This window comes from Aspergillus multicolor (assembly GCF_047715735.1).
Source record: "Aspergillus multicolor strain CBS 133.54 unplaced genomic scaffold BDW74scaffold_41, whole genome shotgun sequence".
NCBI classification, from domain to species: Eukaryota; Fungi; Ascomycota; class Eurotiomycetes; order Eurotiales; family Aspergillaceae; genus Aspergillus; species Aspergillus multicolor.
The window spans coordinates 38,455-55,879 of NW_027395992.1; the positions used below are offsets into that span (position 1 = coordinate 38,455).

General features: G+C 52.9%; 6 protein-coding genes and 1 non-coding gene across 7 annotated transcripts; 2 read left to right on the top strand and 5 right to left on the bottom strand.

The window, feature by feature from the left end:
* The first annotated feature begins 959 nt into the window (after positions 1-959).
* BDW74DRAFT_103506 (uncharacterized protein) lies at positions 960-1,764 on the top strand. The gene is made up of 2 exons (XM_073721566.1): positions 960-1,578; positions 1,667-1,764. The coding sequence occupies exon 1, from the start codon at positions 1,110-1,112 to the stop codon at positions 1,548-1,550; it is 441 nt and encodes a 146-aa protein (XP_073578808.1). The 5' UTR covers positions 960-1,109; the 3' UTR covers positions 1,551-1,578; positions 1,667-1,764.
* A 541-nt stretch (positions 1,765-2,305) lies between these two features.
* BDW74DRAFT_t200 lies at positions 2,306-2,378 on the bottom strand. Its single transcript has one exon. It is a non-coding gene; the product is annotated as a tRNA-Arg (tRNA).
* A 232-nt stretch (positions 2,379-2,610) lies between these two features.
* BDW74DRAFT_171026 (uncharacterized protein) lies at positions 2,611-3,438 on the bottom strand (the record flags this gene model as incomplete). Its single annotated transcript, XM_073727248.1, has 2 exons — positions 2,611-2,658; positions 2,827-3,438. The coding sequence occupies 2 exons, from the start codon at positions 3,436-3,438 to the stop codon at positions 2,611-2,613; spliced, it is 660 nt and encodes a 219-aa protein (XP_073578809.1).
* An 877-nt stretch (positions 3,439-4,315) lies between these two features.
* On the bottom strand, positions 4,316-5,735 carry BDW74DRAFT_103509 (uncharacterized protein). The gene is made up of 3 exons (XM_073721567.1): positions 5,402-5,735; positions 5,034-5,348; positions 4,316-4,970 (listed from the first exon to the last, which is right to left on the bottom strand). Exons 1-3 carry the CDS (start codon positions 5,705-5,707, stop codon positions 4,401-4,403), a joined length of 1,191 nt encoding a protein of 396 aa, XP_073578810.1. The 5' UTR covers positions 5,708-5,735; the 3' UTR covers positions 4,316-4,400.
* Positions 5,736-8,435: 2,700 nt separating this feature from the next.
* On the top strand, positions 8,436-12,993 carry BDW74DRAFT_171029 (glycoside hydrolase family 18 protein; the record flags this gene model as incomplete). The annotated part of the gene is made up of 9 exons (XM_073727249.1): positions 8,436-8,505; positions 9,325-9,487; positions 9,551-9,697; positions 9,744-9,856; positions 9,949-10,925; positions 11,003-11,268; positions 11,361-11,578; positions 11,659-12,518; positions 12,616-12,993. 9 exons carry the CDS (start codon positions 8,436-8,438, stop codon positions 12,991-12,993), a joined length of 3,192 nt encoding a protein of 1,063 aa, XP_073578811.1.
* Positions 12,994-13,057: 64 nt separating this feature from the next.
* On the bottom strand, positions 13,058-14,219 carry BDW74DRAFT_162360 (GPI anchored serine-threonine rich family protein). The gene has a single exon (XM_073725943.1). The coding sequence runs from the start codon at positions 14,163-14,165 to the stop codon at positions 13,383-13,385; it is 783 nt and encodes a 260-aa protein (XP_073578812.1). The 5' UTR covers positions 14,166-14,219; the 3' UTR covers positions 13,058-13,382.
* Positions 14,220-15,297: 1,078 nt separating this feature from the next.
* On the bottom strand, positions 15,298-17,087 carry BDW74DRAFT_183042 (uncharacterized protein; the record flags this gene model as incomplete). The annotated part of the gene is made up of 4 exons (XM_073730406.1): positions 15,298-15,390; positions 15,456-15,667; positions 15,747-16,888; positions 16,951-17,087. 4 exons carry the CDS (start codon positions 17,085-17,087, stop codon positions 15,298-15,300), a joined length of 1,584 nt encoding a protein of 527 aa, XP_073578813.1.
* Between the last annotated feature and the right edge of the window lie 338 nt (positions 17,088-17,425).

Genomic DNA, 17,425 nt, shown 5'->3' on the forward strand with positions numbered 1-17,425 from the left:
CTGCATTGGCACAACTGGAGATTGGAACTGACCGCGGACAAAAAGTGCCACCTCCAACATCCGACCGATTCCACTGCGCGCTCGACGGCATCAAGTTGTAGTACTCCCTGCTCGATTGCGGGGTGGATGGCCTCGCGGTTGTGATCACGCAGTGGGCGGGGTTCGGGACCGGGGCGTACTATGTTAAAAGACGCGTTGATCCCTCGATCAGCAGGGAGTCTGTGGTTCGCCCCCCGCCTGAATCTGCAACCAGTGTGTCTGCGAAGCAGTACAAGGAGGCGTTCTACTATCCACCTGACACTGAGCGGGGTGGGGATCGAGATGACAGTAAGACGACGGCGCGGAATAAAGCCTTTCTGCTGGATAGCAAGTATCGGAAAGTGATGGCGCCCATAAGGTGTGATGCACAGTGGGAAAAGAGTGAGGACGGCATTATGTACTGGCCCCTTCGTGGTCAAGACGTGTTTCGCGGGAAGGATAGTAACATGAATGAGGATATCCGGCCGAAGGAAAGAGATCATACCCGGAAGGGAACCCATCTGTTTGGCAATAAAGACCGTCCTACGGAGGGTCGTCGGCCCTGGAGGGTCGGGCGTAGAAAGTCTCTGGACGTTTAGTCCCCATAGACTGTGGCTTGAGGCTGGCGGGGTGGTGCTGGAATGATGTCTCTGAATATGGAGGGTAAGAATAGCCAATTGATCCGGATGTTGCGCATAGTCTCGAATTCTGGAAGACACGATGCCAGGACGGCGGGGATAGGCAGTTCTTGGGATTTCTTCTCCATGACAATGGAGGTTGTGGATGTACATCCGGGCATGGCAATGAGGTTGATTGGAGGCAGCTCTACCACGCCACAAGCCTTGGAACAAAGCTCAACACCACAATCAGGGCTTGGGAAGTCCTCCGCTGGATCAAAGATGTTCTAGTAGCGGAAGATACTCTGGCTTCTCCTCCACTCGACTTTTACGGCGCCGCTACAAGACTACCATTCACACCCCCGCAGCAGTCTCGGTGCTGGCGAATTTCGCCGTGTCCAGAACGTCCCAATATCCCGTGGCCTCAGAGTAATCGGCATCTCAATCGTCTCAGCGCCACACGCACCCGTCCGCATGCAAAAGCATAACGCCTGGAAACACGCCGAACCCACAACAAGCATCACTGCCCTAGAATTTATATACACAAACAGCAGGCGCAGTATTCTGGGCTCCAAGTCCCCAAACGCAAAAATACTAACGGCCGACGAGCTCACTGAGCGGTTTGGAAAGTACCACCGCTACAGACGGTACGAAAACGTGCAGAATATGAAGGGGCGTATCCGGAAGACGCGGTCTCCGTATGACGAACGCGGCGTGCATGTCCTCTGCGACGTGAAGTCGTTCCGTGGCTTCACGACCCAGTATGACGGAGAGGGTATCTATGCGATTGGCTTGATTACGGAGGATACGAAGAGGCCTGGGTGCAGATTTGACAGTGTCCTGGGTAATGGCACAGTGTTTGGGTATGGGAGTGAGGGGTGTCAGGTGTCGGGTGTATGGGATGGCGCTGGATAGAGTGGAGAGCGCTATTGGCACTTTTGAGGTATGTCATGCTTGACTAACCTTGGAAAGGCTTCTTAGGTATAAAATACTGGGTGGCATTGTTGACGGTTGATATGGAGGGAAACTAGTTGATTTAGGGCTCAGAGGGCGTGGGATCCGCACACCGCTACACGGACACTCGCCCTGCATCAAGGGTGATGCGGTGGACTATTTGAGGTACGGATAGAGCGGAAAGAAGAAGATCAAACTGCCGCTTCTGAAGGACGATACTGCTGTGGAGAAAGAGCAAGATGAACAGGTACTGAAACACAGGAGGCGTAGCGAGTGGTTGAAGAGCTCAACGCGGTAGATATTAGCATGGAGGGCATTGTGCCCGGGAGTAATTTGTCCCTATTAAAGCAGACTTAATTTCAACCAATTCTATCTTCTTAAGAAGTCAATATAGTGGCTGTTTCTTCCGTCACCCCCGTGCGCGGTGCGCGGTGCGTATGTTCAGTACCCTATGGTGCCTTCATTGATTGCAATGCCTTGCATTTCAACCTGAGACAATGCCAGACGACCCCTCCTGTACTTAGGTAGGTAGGTTTAGAGTCCCAAAGCCCTAACTAATACGGATATAAGGTCCCATCGCTCTAACCAACACTCTCCGGCCATGGTCCATCCACTCCACCCTCCATCCGCGGCTCCGCTGCTGGCTTTCCGCGATGCTCCACTACCATGCAAAAATTTCTTCCTAAGCAGAAGAGCAGGAGAAAAATAAAAAGAAATGACCGACGCAGGGCTCGAACCTGCAATCTCCTGATTCGTAGTCAGACGCCTTGCCAATTGGGCCAGCCGGCCTATTGATGAAAATGCGCTTGCTTATAGAGCTCTATACACCAGAACCCACCGGTGTCCAATCAAGCTCAGAATAAGGCACTCAATTACAGGTTTTTGCTACGACGGATGCTAAGTGCCATGGAATCCTGCTTGGGTTGCTGAGGCATAATTGAAACACGGAGTTACAAAGGAATTCTTAGAGCAAAACACCTTTTTGTTTTTCCCCAATAATCCAAGTCGAACATTGGAAATTTTAGTGCTCGCCTAGCCAGCTATGGCACCTAGCCAGCCCTAACTCCACCTATAGTACAAAAGAAAATCATACATCATAGCCCATACATAGTATACAAGAAGTTCAACCTTCAACTAAGCCCGAGCTCTACATCACCATCCCCTGCCCCATCCCATTCCCATTCCCATAACGCTGCCCCATCATCCCCCCAGCTGGAGCCTGCCGCTGCGCCTGAACCTCCCTCGCCTGATCCACAATCGCACTCTTCTCCTGCGGACTAACATATAGACTCAACGTATACTCCCTCCCCTCAATAAGATCCGACTCCGCCTGTCCCATATCCGCAAGAACCAACCTCCCCGTCCCGCAAAACCTCGTCCCATACCACATCCCCTGTCCCAGCGCATCACACCCCTCCCACCGATCTTCCATACAGGACATACTACTCCCAACCAAGAGCGGATTGAACCCGTTACACAGGGCTTCGGGGATATGCAGGACGTTCTCGAGGACCAACGTATGTGTAGCCGGATCATTGATACCCCGGGGGACAGTCAGATGAACCGCCCCGATCCCCGAGACCAGCGTCTCATCGTGCGGGCTGAACATATTGGACTTCAAGTGCGCCGAGACGGGGATGTATGTATCTTGGACGAAGGAGGCGGCATCGCGGGCGTAGTGCACGTTCCCCGAGACGATCATCCAGTCGCGGCAGATTTGGGAGGCTGGGTGGACTGTTCGGGTCTTTTTGCGGCGCGCGAGGTCTTCTTCGTCATGGTCGCGGTCCGGGGGGGCATGGTGGAGGGGGGAGGAGGTTGCGTCGCGCATGAAGTCGTCGTGGGTGCGCATTGCGCTTCGAGCCAGTTCTCGCGGCTCGCGGCGCAGAGGGTTCCGGCGTCTGTTGAGGGGGATTAGGAAGTGGGTAGGAGGCGGGTGGAGTCAATTGACGTTTAGATTTCTTGTATGGCGTTTGCGATCGCGTTCAAAGCAAAGTGAGGATGAAAGAGATGCGATCGATAGAGAAATGGAGAGATTTTGGTTCTGTGTCTCACCATGAGGCTGGAGGGTGGACGCGCCGACGCGGCAGAATGGGGCGGTACCGGCCTGAGCGCTCTTCACCGCCTCCTTTCTCGGACGCGGCCAGGTCTCGGTTTCGTGACCAAGGACAAGGCGACGAGGCGATAAGCCATCACAACTGTGGCCAACCTTGCCTGCTAAAAATCCAGCAGTAAGCGCTGAATATCGCGCGGGGGCAATGCAATGAATGCTTATAGCAAAATCAAAGCAACTAGTTTAGAGAGCTTGGCTCTTGATTTACAGTACTTCAAGCAACCCATCAGTGTATCATGGTGGGCAGATATATATTTCGCAACCACTCATGGAGAAGCTTGAGAGAACTTAAATTCCAAGGCCAAAAGGGAATACTCACCAAGTTTTCATCGTCACCAGGCATCAAGTGGAACAGCATTTCATTGTTATCTTGCAGTTTCCTTCAATAACAGAATAGAGTTAAGCGGATGAATTCGACTCTATGTGGCTAGAAGCGCTAGTTGCATGAATTCACTAAACAGAACTCAAGCAACTCTGTTCAGTATGAGGTAGACTGTTCAAACGTGGAACGAGCATGATGTCTGGAATTCCAAAGACGGAGAACAAATGCTAGGTCAAAACATTGTAATACGCCCAGACAAGATACTAGGGGTATAGAAACCACGAAGAAGCCATACTGTGGCCCGTGCTTGATGTTTAGATTGGTAGTCCCTAACCATTGAAAACAATAGTATGCCATAAGTCAGAGTTACAAGTCTCTTTCAATCGTCCGACTCCGACCCAGAACGTCCAACCTTGCCTTTACAGCCATACTGCCTCTCCATCTCCCCCAGTATCCGCTCACAATTCAGCCAAATCCGGCGTCGATTCCTCAGCCCCTTGAACTCAAGGTCCTTATCATCAGGCTCAGAGCCTGAACTTTCATAGAACTCCCTCAGGAAACGCAAGAGCTGGCCAAACTGGACTTTGCTTTCACCTTGTTTATCTTGCCGGCGTAGCTGCGACAAAATGATATCCGCACACCAAGGAATGTCGAAGAAGAGACGAGACTTCCAGAAGCTGGGTGGGAGGTGCTCGGCACAGCGCCTAAAATCAAAACTCGCCAAAAAGAGATTTAGGACGGATGGCGTCGGCAGCAGCTCCAGGATACTGAGTTGGAGTTCGCGCGGGAGCAGGGAGAGGACGCTAGATGTTGAATGGATCCGCCCCGATGGACTTGCCTGTATAGGGTTAACGTTGAAACTAAATGCGTACCCCGGCTGACCGCTGGCAGACGCTCGGTCGATCAGAGGCTGACAACCGAATGGGCCTTCGGGGTCCATCACCGTCCACTATAGAGACAATCTGTTAGGTATTCCCCCACGCCATGATTAAACAATTGTTCGGAAACCCACCATGGAGCCCTTCAACGGTATCCACTCTTGATAGCCATCGTCGAATCTTTGGCCGGGATAGTCACCTCCCTCGAACGCGTCGCCGAACCCCCAGTCAACGAGGTCATTGTTGCGGTCTTCCAGGCCAGCTTCAAGCCAGTTCCATAGCTTTTGCAGGTCGAGCTCTTGCTTTGAACAAGTGTTCTCTTGATGGACACGCTCTAAAATTTTAAGACATGCATCGTGCACCAGAAACCCATCAATGTTGCAGCGCAGGACGTTGGTGTTGTCGGGGTAGTGGAAAGTCCCGGGCTTATCGATGCGGACATTTCCTGCCTGCCATCCATCAGCAAGTGTGATATAAGCCATATTTCTAGATAGTACTCTACCAAGGGAGTCAACAACGGCACCGGCGACTCCGACAGCGTGCCCTGATCCGTGTCGGCAATCTTATTCGTCACGAGACGCACAGCGTCCAGCCACCGGATTTTCCGCGGCGGCAAGATCCGTGCATCGTACCCGTTCTCCTCCTGGCCTGGCATGAAGTCCATATACCTGTAGTCTCTGTGGTCGAAATCGTCTTCCTCCGGATCAAGGTATTCGAGGGTCCAGTCTGCGAGTAGACCGCGCCATGTTGGGGGTGCGCCGCAGATGTGGCAGAAGTAGGGGACTTCTGGTTCTTCGAATCGTCGCATTGGTGTTTTGGACAGGGTGTAGCGAGAGAATAAGAGGAATGGATGAAATAAAATAGATAGATGTGGAGAGGGCCTGCATTAGGTACTTATAGCTTGGGGTTAGGGCGTGATCACCTGACATGCATGTGCCCCTATAAAACCCGACAGGTGGAAGTGAAACCAAAACTTGAGATCTTGATTGGGTACTAGATTCACAGTGGTGAAACACTAGCTAGATGTAGAGAGATTGCCGCTCTACATGAGGGCTATCACATTTGGCCATTGGATGAAGTTTAGAGGGACACTTGCATCAATGGATGTCTCTCCTGTTCCAATCATGTATACTCTGGCATATAAAAAACATTTCTGCAGGGAAAAAACATCAAACACAAAGTCTTCCCTCTGAAGCACCCCGAAAAGAAAGCTACGAAGACACGCCCACACACACCGCATACCCAATCACCAACGTCTCGCAGTTTGACCCAATGGCGGGATTCCACTCATACAGCTGTGCAAACGTCACCCCATACGTGGACTCAATGGCAGAACATGAGTCCCCGTCTTCTACAGTGTGGTATTTGTTGCAATCTGCCGCGATCCCTGTTTAAGTAGGGGCGCCCGGACCAGTCGTTGTCGTTGTAGCTGTAGCAGTGGCAGTGGCAGTTGGGCCGTCCACGCAATATGCATAACCAAGCCACAGATTGGAGCAATCGCTGCCGACTACAGAATGAAGTACATTAGTTGAGTGAACCGACCATGTAGTTTGGGAAGGATAAGAGAAGAGGATATCTCACTGCTGGGGTTCCACGCGTAGAATTGCGCGAGCGTGATGTCGAATTGGGCCTCGATGGTATCGCACCCGTCGCCGTCGGCCACGGTGTAGAACTCCTGACAGCCTGGGACAGTGTCTGTTTGGGTTGGTCCCACGCTTGAGGAGCTTGATGTGGCTGTGGTTGAGGCTGTTCCTGTGGTTGCGGTCGTGGTAGGGGAGCTCGACGTGTCGACTCCGATACAGATGGCGCGGACGTCGGAGTAGGTCATATTCTGGAAGAGCGCAGCATCGCAGTCGGATCCCAGCCAGGGGTTCCAGGCTAAGAGCTGGGCTGATGTGACGCCGTAGTCGCTTTCTAGGTTGCTGCATGTGTAGACTTCGCCTGGGTGGGATGTTAGTAAATCGGGAGATGGGAAGGGTTGGCTGGAGGACGGGGCTGAAGGGCCGCGCATACCGCTATAAGTGCTGTTTTGGTATCCTTTCACGCGCGTGAAGCAGTTACACGTCGATATTGTGCCTGGCTCAGTGGCGTTGAGGGGCAAGCAGTAGCTTGAGCCAGTGTCGGTTGCTGCGCTTGGGTTAGACGGGGGTTCTGGATGTATGGTGTAGGTACTATAGTTGGGTGTCACTTACATGAGTCGTCCCCGTTCCCTACGCAGTAGCTATACCCAGATTCGAGAACGCAGTTCGTGGATGGAAGGCTGGGATTCCAGGTAAGCAAGTCGTCGACTGTTATCCCTTCCGCAAAGGCAACGTAGCTGCAGTTGTTGCGATTGTTGGCGCTGTCGTAGTTGCGGTAGTCAGTGCAGTTACTGGGTGTTCCAGAAGCAGTCGGCAACACGGAGCTTGTTGCCACATAGCCGGTGGTAGGGGTGGACATAGTTATAGTGACGGATGGGAAAGTGGCAGAGGTAATGGAGATGAAAGGTGTGGTGACAGGGTAGCCCGAGTAGGATGTGATAGTGCCTACGGGAGCCACGCAGTAGGCTTCACCTAGCCACAGATTGGTGCAGTTTTCGTTGATCTCTGGGTTGAGGAAATAGAAGTCATCTAGCGAGAGCGAGAACTGCACGGAAATGAGGGCACATTGGTCTCCTTCTTCAACCTAATGCCACAGGTTAGTGAGGATAACATTAGGTAAGGCTGAGGGTATATCTTACGGTGTACCAGTATCCACAGTCTGTATTCGAGCCGTTCATGGCATTGGTAGGGACAGGAAGCGTCGTAGTTGCACTGCCAGTATATCCGGTGGAGTTGGCAGTGGCCGTGGCTGAGGAGTTGAGATAGCCGCCAGGGGAACTAGACAAGCAGGGTTAGCTAGCTCTGATCTCTTCATGGATCCAATACTTGATTCCTTCTTAGCGACAAGCATACCTGACACAAACGACATAGTCAATAAAGTTGACACTGTTTTGACAGAGCGAGTTGAAAGTCGGATTCCACGACAAGAACTCTGGCACAGTCACCCCATCAAGGCTGCTGACAACAGTATCACAGGAGTCCGACCCCTGCCAGACATGAGTATCGCAACCTGGCGGGACGCAAAGAGTTGAGTTGACAGCGGAGGCAAAGTTCTCGCAGTAAAGGTCCAGTCCATTACCGTAGAGGAGGTCATAGGTGGACACGCCGAGACTAAGAGCAACAGAATTACACTCATCGCCTTCTTGCACAGTATATGAGCTTGTACAGCTGGCTGTCGGTGGTGTTGTTGCTGTTGTAGGCGTTGGGACAGTGGTCGCTGTTGAATTGATGGCGTATGATGTCGGGGTTGCTGTAGGGTACTTTCCGGTGGCATTGCAGCTTGAAGTCAACGACGCGAACTGAGAGGCCAAATTCGCATCGTAGCCCAAGGGGTTGCTCAGCTGCATTGCCTGTCCTCCAAGCCAGCAGTCTGAACACAGTTGGCTGGAATTTAGGTATGACTGGCTCGACCAGGCAAGGAGTTGCGGATCGCAGAATACACCCGTCGAGCTAGCAATGTTTGAGCCTTCAAGAGCTGCATTCAATATTATAGAAACACTGACCTGTCTTTGCGGCATGAGACGTTGTAAGTATTCAGGAAGTTGTCGATAATAAATGTGGCTGCGCCCTTTGAGTCAGCTTTCATCCGGGACATGGGCATTGAACCCCAATAAAGAAAATCCCTAGAGGCCACCAGTATGCATACCTGGATATGCGACCCTGTCATGGACAATAACGTCAGTCTCTGTCGTACAAGCTTCCTCGATCGTATCGCGAGCGCTTTCTAGAGATGTATAGCAAGAGTCGACGCAGAGTTCCGACACCAGGTTGGCGTCCAAGATTTCTCCACTAGTAGAGATTAGAACGGCTAACATCCAACAGACTAGTCACCAGGAACACGAAATACCTGGCAGAGACTGTACTGAGGAATGGAGGACAGGCGACGGTGGTGTTGAGGGCAGCTAGGCACGAAGTGCTCAAATCCGGGTAGTCGAGGTATGTCGGAGCATCAGAAAGCTGTTGGGCTTTACCAAAGACCACAAAAGCAGCCATAAGGCTCGAGCGAGATAGCGTAGACGCCAATCTGCCATGTTGAATCTCCTCAACGACTTAAACTTTCAGTAGGTGGGAGGGTGGTAATGACAAGAGGAATTCAATATATACGTACAACCGGCAAGTCCACATTGAACAAAGCATACGGGCGGACAAACCAACAAAGTGTAGACATGTTCTGGTCGGCCTCATTCTGCACCCTGTAATTAGAAATAAGACAACCATCAAATGCTGACAGGGACCTACGTACTTAATTACAGTGCGGTACAACAGAGGAATTCTGCAACGGTACGTGTGATCTAACCAATTCTCCTTCTACGGTAGCGATCCAGACTGACGTTGCCCACCGTAGATGATTGCCAAAGCAACTGCGATCTACACCCCGAGCCCCCATCAGGCTCTGCCGGAAAGAGTGTGCTCGAGAACAAAGTCATTGGGTACTATGAGTCCTGGTCCGCGCGGAAAGACTGCCACAAGGTCTCGCCAACCGATCTACCATTGGATGCCCTAACCCAGTGAGTTTCTCTTCATTATGCCAGGGCAGAGTAAGATGGTTCTAATGCTGAAATTCTCCCCAGTATCAATTTTGCGTTCGCCTATATCGAGCCGGATACGTACAAGGTTGTTACCATGGACAAAGCAACCCCGGCCAGCCTATTTGAAGATACTACAAGCGTGAAAGCGATCAAGGAGCAAATCAAGATCTATGTTAGCATTGGCGGCTGGTAAATACCCCAGGGGGATGACGATAGTTGTACTGATGAGGACAAGGACATTTTCCGATAATGATACGACGACGCAGCCCTTGTTTGGGGAGATTGCAGCTGACGCTACGAAACGCAAGACGTTCGCGAACAATGTCGTGCACTTCATGAAGCAATACGGTACGCTCCAATCCCTAAACCTCTCAGTTATCCAGTCCCATGCAACAAACTTCCTTTAAGGGCGTAGTGAGTGTACCTAACATGAATACCAGGCTTCGACGGCGTAGACCTCGACTGGGAGTATCCAGGAGCCCCCGACAGAGGCGGCAACCCCGAAGACACAGACAATTACGTCCTCCTGCTTAAAACCCTGCGCGAGGTGTTCGACGCCAGTGGCGGCGACTACGGCATCACTTTCACCGCACCCTCATCCTACTGGTACCTGCGGTGGTTCGACCTCCCCGGCATGGCCGAGTACGCAGACTGGATCAACCTGATGACCTACGACCTGCACGGGGTCTGGGACTCGACGAACCCAATCGGCAGCATCGTGCAAGCGCACACAAACCTCACCGAGATCAAACTCGCCGCCGAACTCTTCTGGCGCGCCGGCATCCAGCCCGCAAAACTCGTCATGGGCTTCGGGTTCTACGGCCGCTCCTTCACGCTCGCGGACAAGGACTGCACGAAGCCTGGCTGTGCGTTTAGTGGCGCCTCAAAGCCGGGTCCTTGCTCGGCTACCGGCGGAATCCTGACGTACTATGAGATTATGGCTGCGCTGAAAGAGGGCTCAGGGTCTGGGTCAGTGTCCGGATCCGGGTCGAAGCGGGCGTCTATCACGCCGATCCACGATAAAACCGCTGCGGTCAAGTACTCCATCTTCGACGAGGACCAGTGGATCTCGTACGATGACGAGACGACGTTCAAGCAGAAGGTCGACTGGGCGAACGATGTTGGCCTTGGAGGAGCGATGATCTGGGCCTCGGACCAGGATACCGATAAGTATGATGCCCATGCGGCGTTGATACAGCGCGATGTCACCACGAATCCGACGCTGCAGAGCATGAACAAGGCGCTGTCGAACCCCAAGGCTGTCGTCGATGACATTGCTGCGTTCAACGGACAGAAGTGCTTCAAGTATGATGGAGACTGCGTCGATCTTGATGATAACTCGGCCATGGCCGATGCTTGCGGGTCTGGGTTTACTGTTGTTGGATGGGATGATGCCGGGTGTGGCAAGTCCAGTTGTGTAAGTGGTTTATGCCAGGAGGCTGGCGCTCCAGAGCACCGATGAGAGTCAAACTAACATCACTGACTTTAACCCAGCATTGCGGAAAGCCTGTGTGCTGTCCCACCAAGAGCGCCCCGAAGAATTGTATTTGGCGCGGAGACGATAATGGAGGAGGGATAGGGTCTGACTGTAGTGCTCAGTGTCGAGCTGGAGAGATCAATATCAAGGGCATATCATCCTCATGGGGTGGGGGCTTCCTGAACGATGGTGATACCAATAAATGCGGGAGAGGGAAAAAGGTTTTCTGCTGCCCTGATCCGGATTACGCACAGATCACCAAGGGATGCTCTTATGCGGATTGGTATGGTAGTCATCTGTTCCTTAAGCTTACCATGATCCTGCTCTGTGTGTGTTCTTTTCCCCCAAAATCAAAGGCTAATAGGAGGTGTACAGCGGCGACGAATGCCCGTCCGGCTCAACGTCTGTTTTCAAGAAGTACGACAAGTGCTGGTCCAGCGGCCAGAACTACTGCTGTCCCGACCCTGTCCCCCTGACCGACTGCCACTGGGAAGCCGGCAGCGGGGGCGCAGACTGTGCGAATGCCAACTGCGGCGAGACGGAGGTCGAGGTCGACCGAGCCCAGTACGGAGACAAGTCAAAAGCGTGCGACTGTAGGTCTACTCACATCCTTTCCTAGAACTATACACTGTATCAAAACACAACCATGCTCACTGATAAACCATGGGTACAGGGGATCGACAGAAAGCCATGTGCTGCACGGTCAAAGTCGCCCCAATCAAAGCCGCCACCTGCAGCGTTGACCTGTGCTCCCAGATACCAGGCTACTGCCCTCTAACAGACAACGATGACCCCTCAACAGGCCAGAGCAAGCGAGATCTATCCATCCTACTCCCCATCACTCCTCAAGCCGCCCGGGACGAACCAGAGGCAGCACCCGGATCCTCGCTCCAGCTGGAGCGACGCGGCGAGGACCACCCATACAATTCCAAGGGGCTCGGGATGTTCCTCATCGGAATCGGCTACCCAACGGCTCTCCAACTTCTCGCGTACCCGCCGATCCTGCAAGCCCTCCGCGAATGGTTCCGGCTGGACCGAGGGCCCTGTCTAGGCCGGAACATCGAGTACGGCTATTTCCGACGCAACGAGGCCAGCCCCAACACCACACGCCTGGAGGTCGAGCACCCCATCGACCGCCAGGTAATGGTCGACTTCGTGGAGTCCATCAACAGCGGGATTCTCCCCTCCGGCCAGACCTCGCGGTACCTCCCCATAGCCCGAGATACGATCAGGGATGTCTGGCACATCGAGAACGATGCCCTCGCCGACCGGCCGCCCGTGCAGATTGACCCGGACGGAATCGAAGTCGGGATCCGCCCGGATACCCCGAATGACCGGCTCTTCGAGGCGCTCGGCTCGAAGACGTATCCGTATCCCTTTGCGCTGGTTGAGAAGCAGGTCAACGGGGCCAAGGGTCGTCTGATGGCGGGGAAGGCGCCCACCGCGATAAAGACAATCCAGAGGCATTCCAAGGCGGCCCTCAAATCGGGCGAACAGGCTGATATTGATAAGATGATGCAGGATGTCAGGCTGGTACGGAGTCCTCTACTCACCTTCCCTTGTCCGAATGAGGGCTCTTGATCTCTGAGCATGGCTACTAATTGATGCTGATTGGGTACGTGCAATGCAGGGAATTTCAGTCTTCGACTACCTAAACGAGGGAGACGTCAGCGAGCGCTTTGACGCAGTGCGGCAACAGGTCCGTCGACAGGCCGGGTACATCGAAGACGATATCCCCCAGCTTCCCAACATGGCGGCGCGATGGGTCGAGTACTTCAACGACTTCGTTGCGACGCGGCAGGAGGAGGCACAGAATTGGCTAAGGGAAGCCGTGCAGGAGGCGCTGGAGCCGTGGCTGCAAGCGTACGATGAGGGCGAAGTCGATCTGTTTCAGTATGGGATGGTCGTTACGACGCTGGATGGGTTTCTGGAGCTGATTGATACTATGGTCTTTCCGGCGGATACGCAGCCTTCCATGCCGAATCCGGATCTTAATACTGGGATTTAGCACCTGGAGTGATTAGATGGTACAACACGTGTTCCTCAGGATGTAAATTGCATATCATCAAGATTCTTGTCTAAGTGAGTAGCTATGATACAAGCGCCCATGTCAAAATTGGTAGAAGGGATTTCGCAACCTCAAGATGTCAAATACCGGCTATAGCTACCCAGGCTGCTTTGATTATTAGGTTCGTGGCTGTATACCACAGACGGCGTGTATAAGGAGATAAAGCGGGTGACACTGTGAAGAGTACAGAGGAACCTTGTACTAGGCACCCATCGAGGTAGAAAGTTATATTTACAATAGCAAATCATCTTGCCCAGTATCAAAAAGTGCGCATCGAGGTCAAAAACGGCGAGCAGATCTCATGCACTACCAGCGAAGTGGCCGTAGATTCAAGGAGCAGGACACCTATCATCCCCAGCGGGAGCAGGAACACCAACTGTAGTCGTAACAGTGACGACATGCACCGGCTTCCCGGTGCTAGCTTCACCCTCCTCAGGCGCAGGAGTAGGGACAGGCGGGTTATCCAGAGTCACGGGGTGCTCGTAGTCCGACTGCCAGCCGATCGTCTTGGGAACGAGGCCGGGCTTGGTGTACTTGGTAGAGCTGGAAGCAGCAGTGGGTGTCGACAAACTAGGAGAGCTAAAGGCGTGGCTGGGGTGGTCGTGGTCATGGTGATGGTGGCCAGAAGAACCCGGGGTAGGGCTCACGGTGACATAGACAGTCGTCGCGTCGCAGGTGGAAGCTGAAGGAGAAGGAGAAGGGGTAGTCGAAGGAACGGGGACAGCAGGGGTATCAACACAGCTCTCCCCATCAACGGGGGCACCGACGCTGAATTTCGCGCCCTGCGCGTATATAATATACACGTTTGTCCCATTGATCGCGCTGAGCTGGTACCCCCATTCTGGGTTCGTGTCGCAGGGGATCTGCACGGTGTGGGACTCTTCGTCTGTGGAGATATTCGTGGCCAAGGGCACGTAGGACGGAGGCCAGGAGACGAAGTTCCACAGGTACAGGCTGAAGGTCGACGGGTCGGTGTCGACGGTTATCCAGTTCACGGTGATGGCTGAGCCGGCCGCGAAGGTGGAGTTTGCAGTGGGCTCGGTGATGCTGATGGCGGATGCTAGGGAGGCGAGAAGTGCCGCGGGGAGAGCGAGACGGGTAAAAGAACGCATATCGAAAGAGTGACTAAGTTTGTTGATAACGAACGAACGAACGACTGGGGTAAGTTACACGTAGAGATGATCGAGATCGGCAGGGCAAGAGGCGTGGCCGGCGGTTTTAAGCAAATTCAGGGGTTCGCAGAGGGTTCTATTCCCCGGAAATTATTGCTCCGTTTGTTGCTGTCTGATTGGCAATGTTCAAGACAATAATTTGGTTAGTGCACTGGCCCCCACAAGCTCCAGCCAAGGGGACACAGCCTTGGCATTCCTGGTCCCTGGTTGGTGCCATAGGGCTGCAGCCCACGGGCCTCAGGGTAGCAACGCCGTCTATAATAAGATTAATCTAATCTCTTAATGGCCTGTCACACCCAGCTGTTGGATCATAAGAAATGAGCTTTGTTGAAAAGGATTCCAAGTGTCTAATCAGCAGATCCAGATGGTGGAGTTGAACCTGATGTCCAGGTAAAACTTACCGGTGGTCTGAGTGCAACATGAGGCTATGACAAAGGCAAACATTTAGATGAACAAATACAATATCCAGCTCTAACAAGGGATTGTCTTGTAGGTTTGAGAGTTATGTACCGGAACTTATATTACTGCGTTGGCGTACCTACCTACTTAGGTATGGGACGAGAGTGAAAAGTCCATGGCGGATATGTTCAGCAGCTGAGCCTCTATCACGTGGGGGAAATGCAAATAATGCATATAGAAGCAAAAACTTGGGACTATATGTTCTCTGTGTGTCAGTTGTCATAGTCACCGAAGATACCATACCAGATGGCCCGCTATCGGAATATTGGGCCTAGCTCGGGTACATGCACCCGGCTCTAGCCCTAAAACAGCCATTCGAGAAGCAATACCTGGGCTTATTGTGTCTCTTATCCTGGTCATTTCATTCCTGGCGATCTGGACATTTAATGCAGTGCGGGGAAGATAAACGTTCTTTGATCCGTCCAGATACTCCAACTAGGCTCTCCATGGATTAATTTTGGTAATTGAGGTGCCGTGTTGAAGGAGATTGGGGCTAAAAAAGTTTTGAATGAAGGATTGCCATAGAAGAGGAGATATTTGGACACTGCCAGCGTTTATCAGTAATTATACTAGCAGACGAGCGCCCCCGGTTCTGCGACCACCATCATCTCCTTTACTCATTTGCATCATCTCCCTTGTCAAGATTCCCCTCCCTCGGCGGAAACCTAGCCAGAACCAATATTCCCACCGCCGCAAACGCAACAGCCTAACCAGAATCATTAGCACTCCATCCATTCCCTGAACAACCCTCTTTAGCCCACGGGCACCTACCGCATTGCAATAAAATGTCAAATACGCCCGTCCGACATCCGCAAACGCCGAGAAGATCAGCCCGAATAATCCGAGGGTCGATAACATCGCTACATTCTCAACCAGCGTCATTGCTTGCAGGGCGTCGGCGCGCTCGGTGGGTCGACACATTTCTGTTATTACTCCCTTTGCGGCGGGGGCCGAGCCTGAGGCTAGGGGGAGGAGGAAGCCGGCTATGTCCACGGGCAACTTAGTTAGCTACCATATCTGGACGGAGGAAGTCAAATGAGGAAGATGGAAAGGGTAGAGTACCGATGTAGATATGCCATCCGACCGTGGCAAAGGCAGTATACGTAGTTGCGAGCCCATCGACGAGGAGACTCCAGCGGAGAAAGAAGAGGTCGAAAGCCTGGCCGGTTTCTTCTTTTGCGGGTGGGAGGGGCTTAGCAGCTTCTTGGTCGGCGAGTACACTAGGGGGTGCAAAGTCCTCAGGATCCGTTGGAAGACCCTTGGCAGAAACACTGTCGTTGATATCATTTTCCTGCAGTGGCTTCGAAAACCATTTCCTCCCCGCGGTGATGATCCGCGGGAAGAACAAGATCAGAAAGATGCCCCTGATCAACGAGTTCGTTGCCATGAGATACCCGTTCTCAGTTGGCTGGAAAGCGAACACAGCGGTGGCGTACATCTGGATCAGGATGGGTGCAAAGCCAGTCGCCAAAACACCCATGAACACGCCGAGGGCGAGGAGGGTGATCCCGTAGTGGCGAGTGATTGTTCCATTCGGAAGGAGGAGCTTTCTAGGTGAGAGTACGTTCAGTCCCCCAGTGAGGGCATTCCATATCCCACCAGATTTCCCCCCGGTCGTGGTATTGCCATCGCCTTGCAAAGACATTGGATCGATATACGGTACAAACCTCGCCGAATAAAGACTGGACAAAACAAACAAGCCCGTCGCAATCTCAAATGGCCGTCGGATCCCAAACGCGTCACCCACAATCCCACCGAGTAGATACCCAATGCTCGTGCCTAGCATCACACTCCCCTGCAGCATACCAAACATGCCCGTTCGCTCGGAGACTGAGACAACCTCACCAGCAGCGGTATTGAGAACAAGCAGGTATCCAGACTGGCCACCGACGAGCGTAATAAGCTGACTCGCCTGCACAATAAATATCCCCTCCTTAAATCCGACCGTAACACCAAGGACCTGGATTGCGACGCGTAACGCAGGAAAAGCTGTCTGGATGACGAGGGCCGCCCGGGGCCCGAGTCGTTTTATCTGCCATCCGGCGAAGAAGAGGTTTAGGACGCCGCAGAAGGCTGTGGAGAGCCCGAGGATCGAGACTTGGGCTGCGGTGGCAGAGTCGATTCCGTTGAGATTGCAGGTTTCGGGGGAGGTGGAGTGCCGGTAGTATTCGGCGCAGGACATTAGGCGGAAGACGTAGAGGATTCTGTAATGCCAGCATATTAGTCCAGATTGACAGTTGAAGAAGGATTCTGAGACGTCACGTACGGGACCTGCGTGAAGCTCAAAGCGACGGAGATGATGAAGCCTGCCACGAGAATTCGGCTTTCGGGGGAGAATATTGCTCTTCTCCTACTGGGGGCGCAAGGCTCCCGCAGGAGAGGTGTATTCTCATTGACCGTCATTGTCGCTTAGACTGAAAGAGTTGTAAGCGGGCAACTGCGTCCGTGCATTGACAGGAAAAAGAAGGAAGCAGGGGTGACTCGTTTCCCATCAGCGGCTTACCAGCACCACACTGCTAAGCCGCTGATGGGAAACGAGTCACCCCTGCAAATCGGCAATTCAAGCATCGACTGGTTGAGAAATCCGATACGGTCAATACCATATCTATCTCATCTACCCCAACATCCTACGCCTCCCCTCACGCTAGCAGGGTATCATAACTCCGGACGATGTTATCTCGGATCTCGTCCCGCTCGCTTATCATACAGGATCAGAGAACTGTACATGGGAATAATTGGAG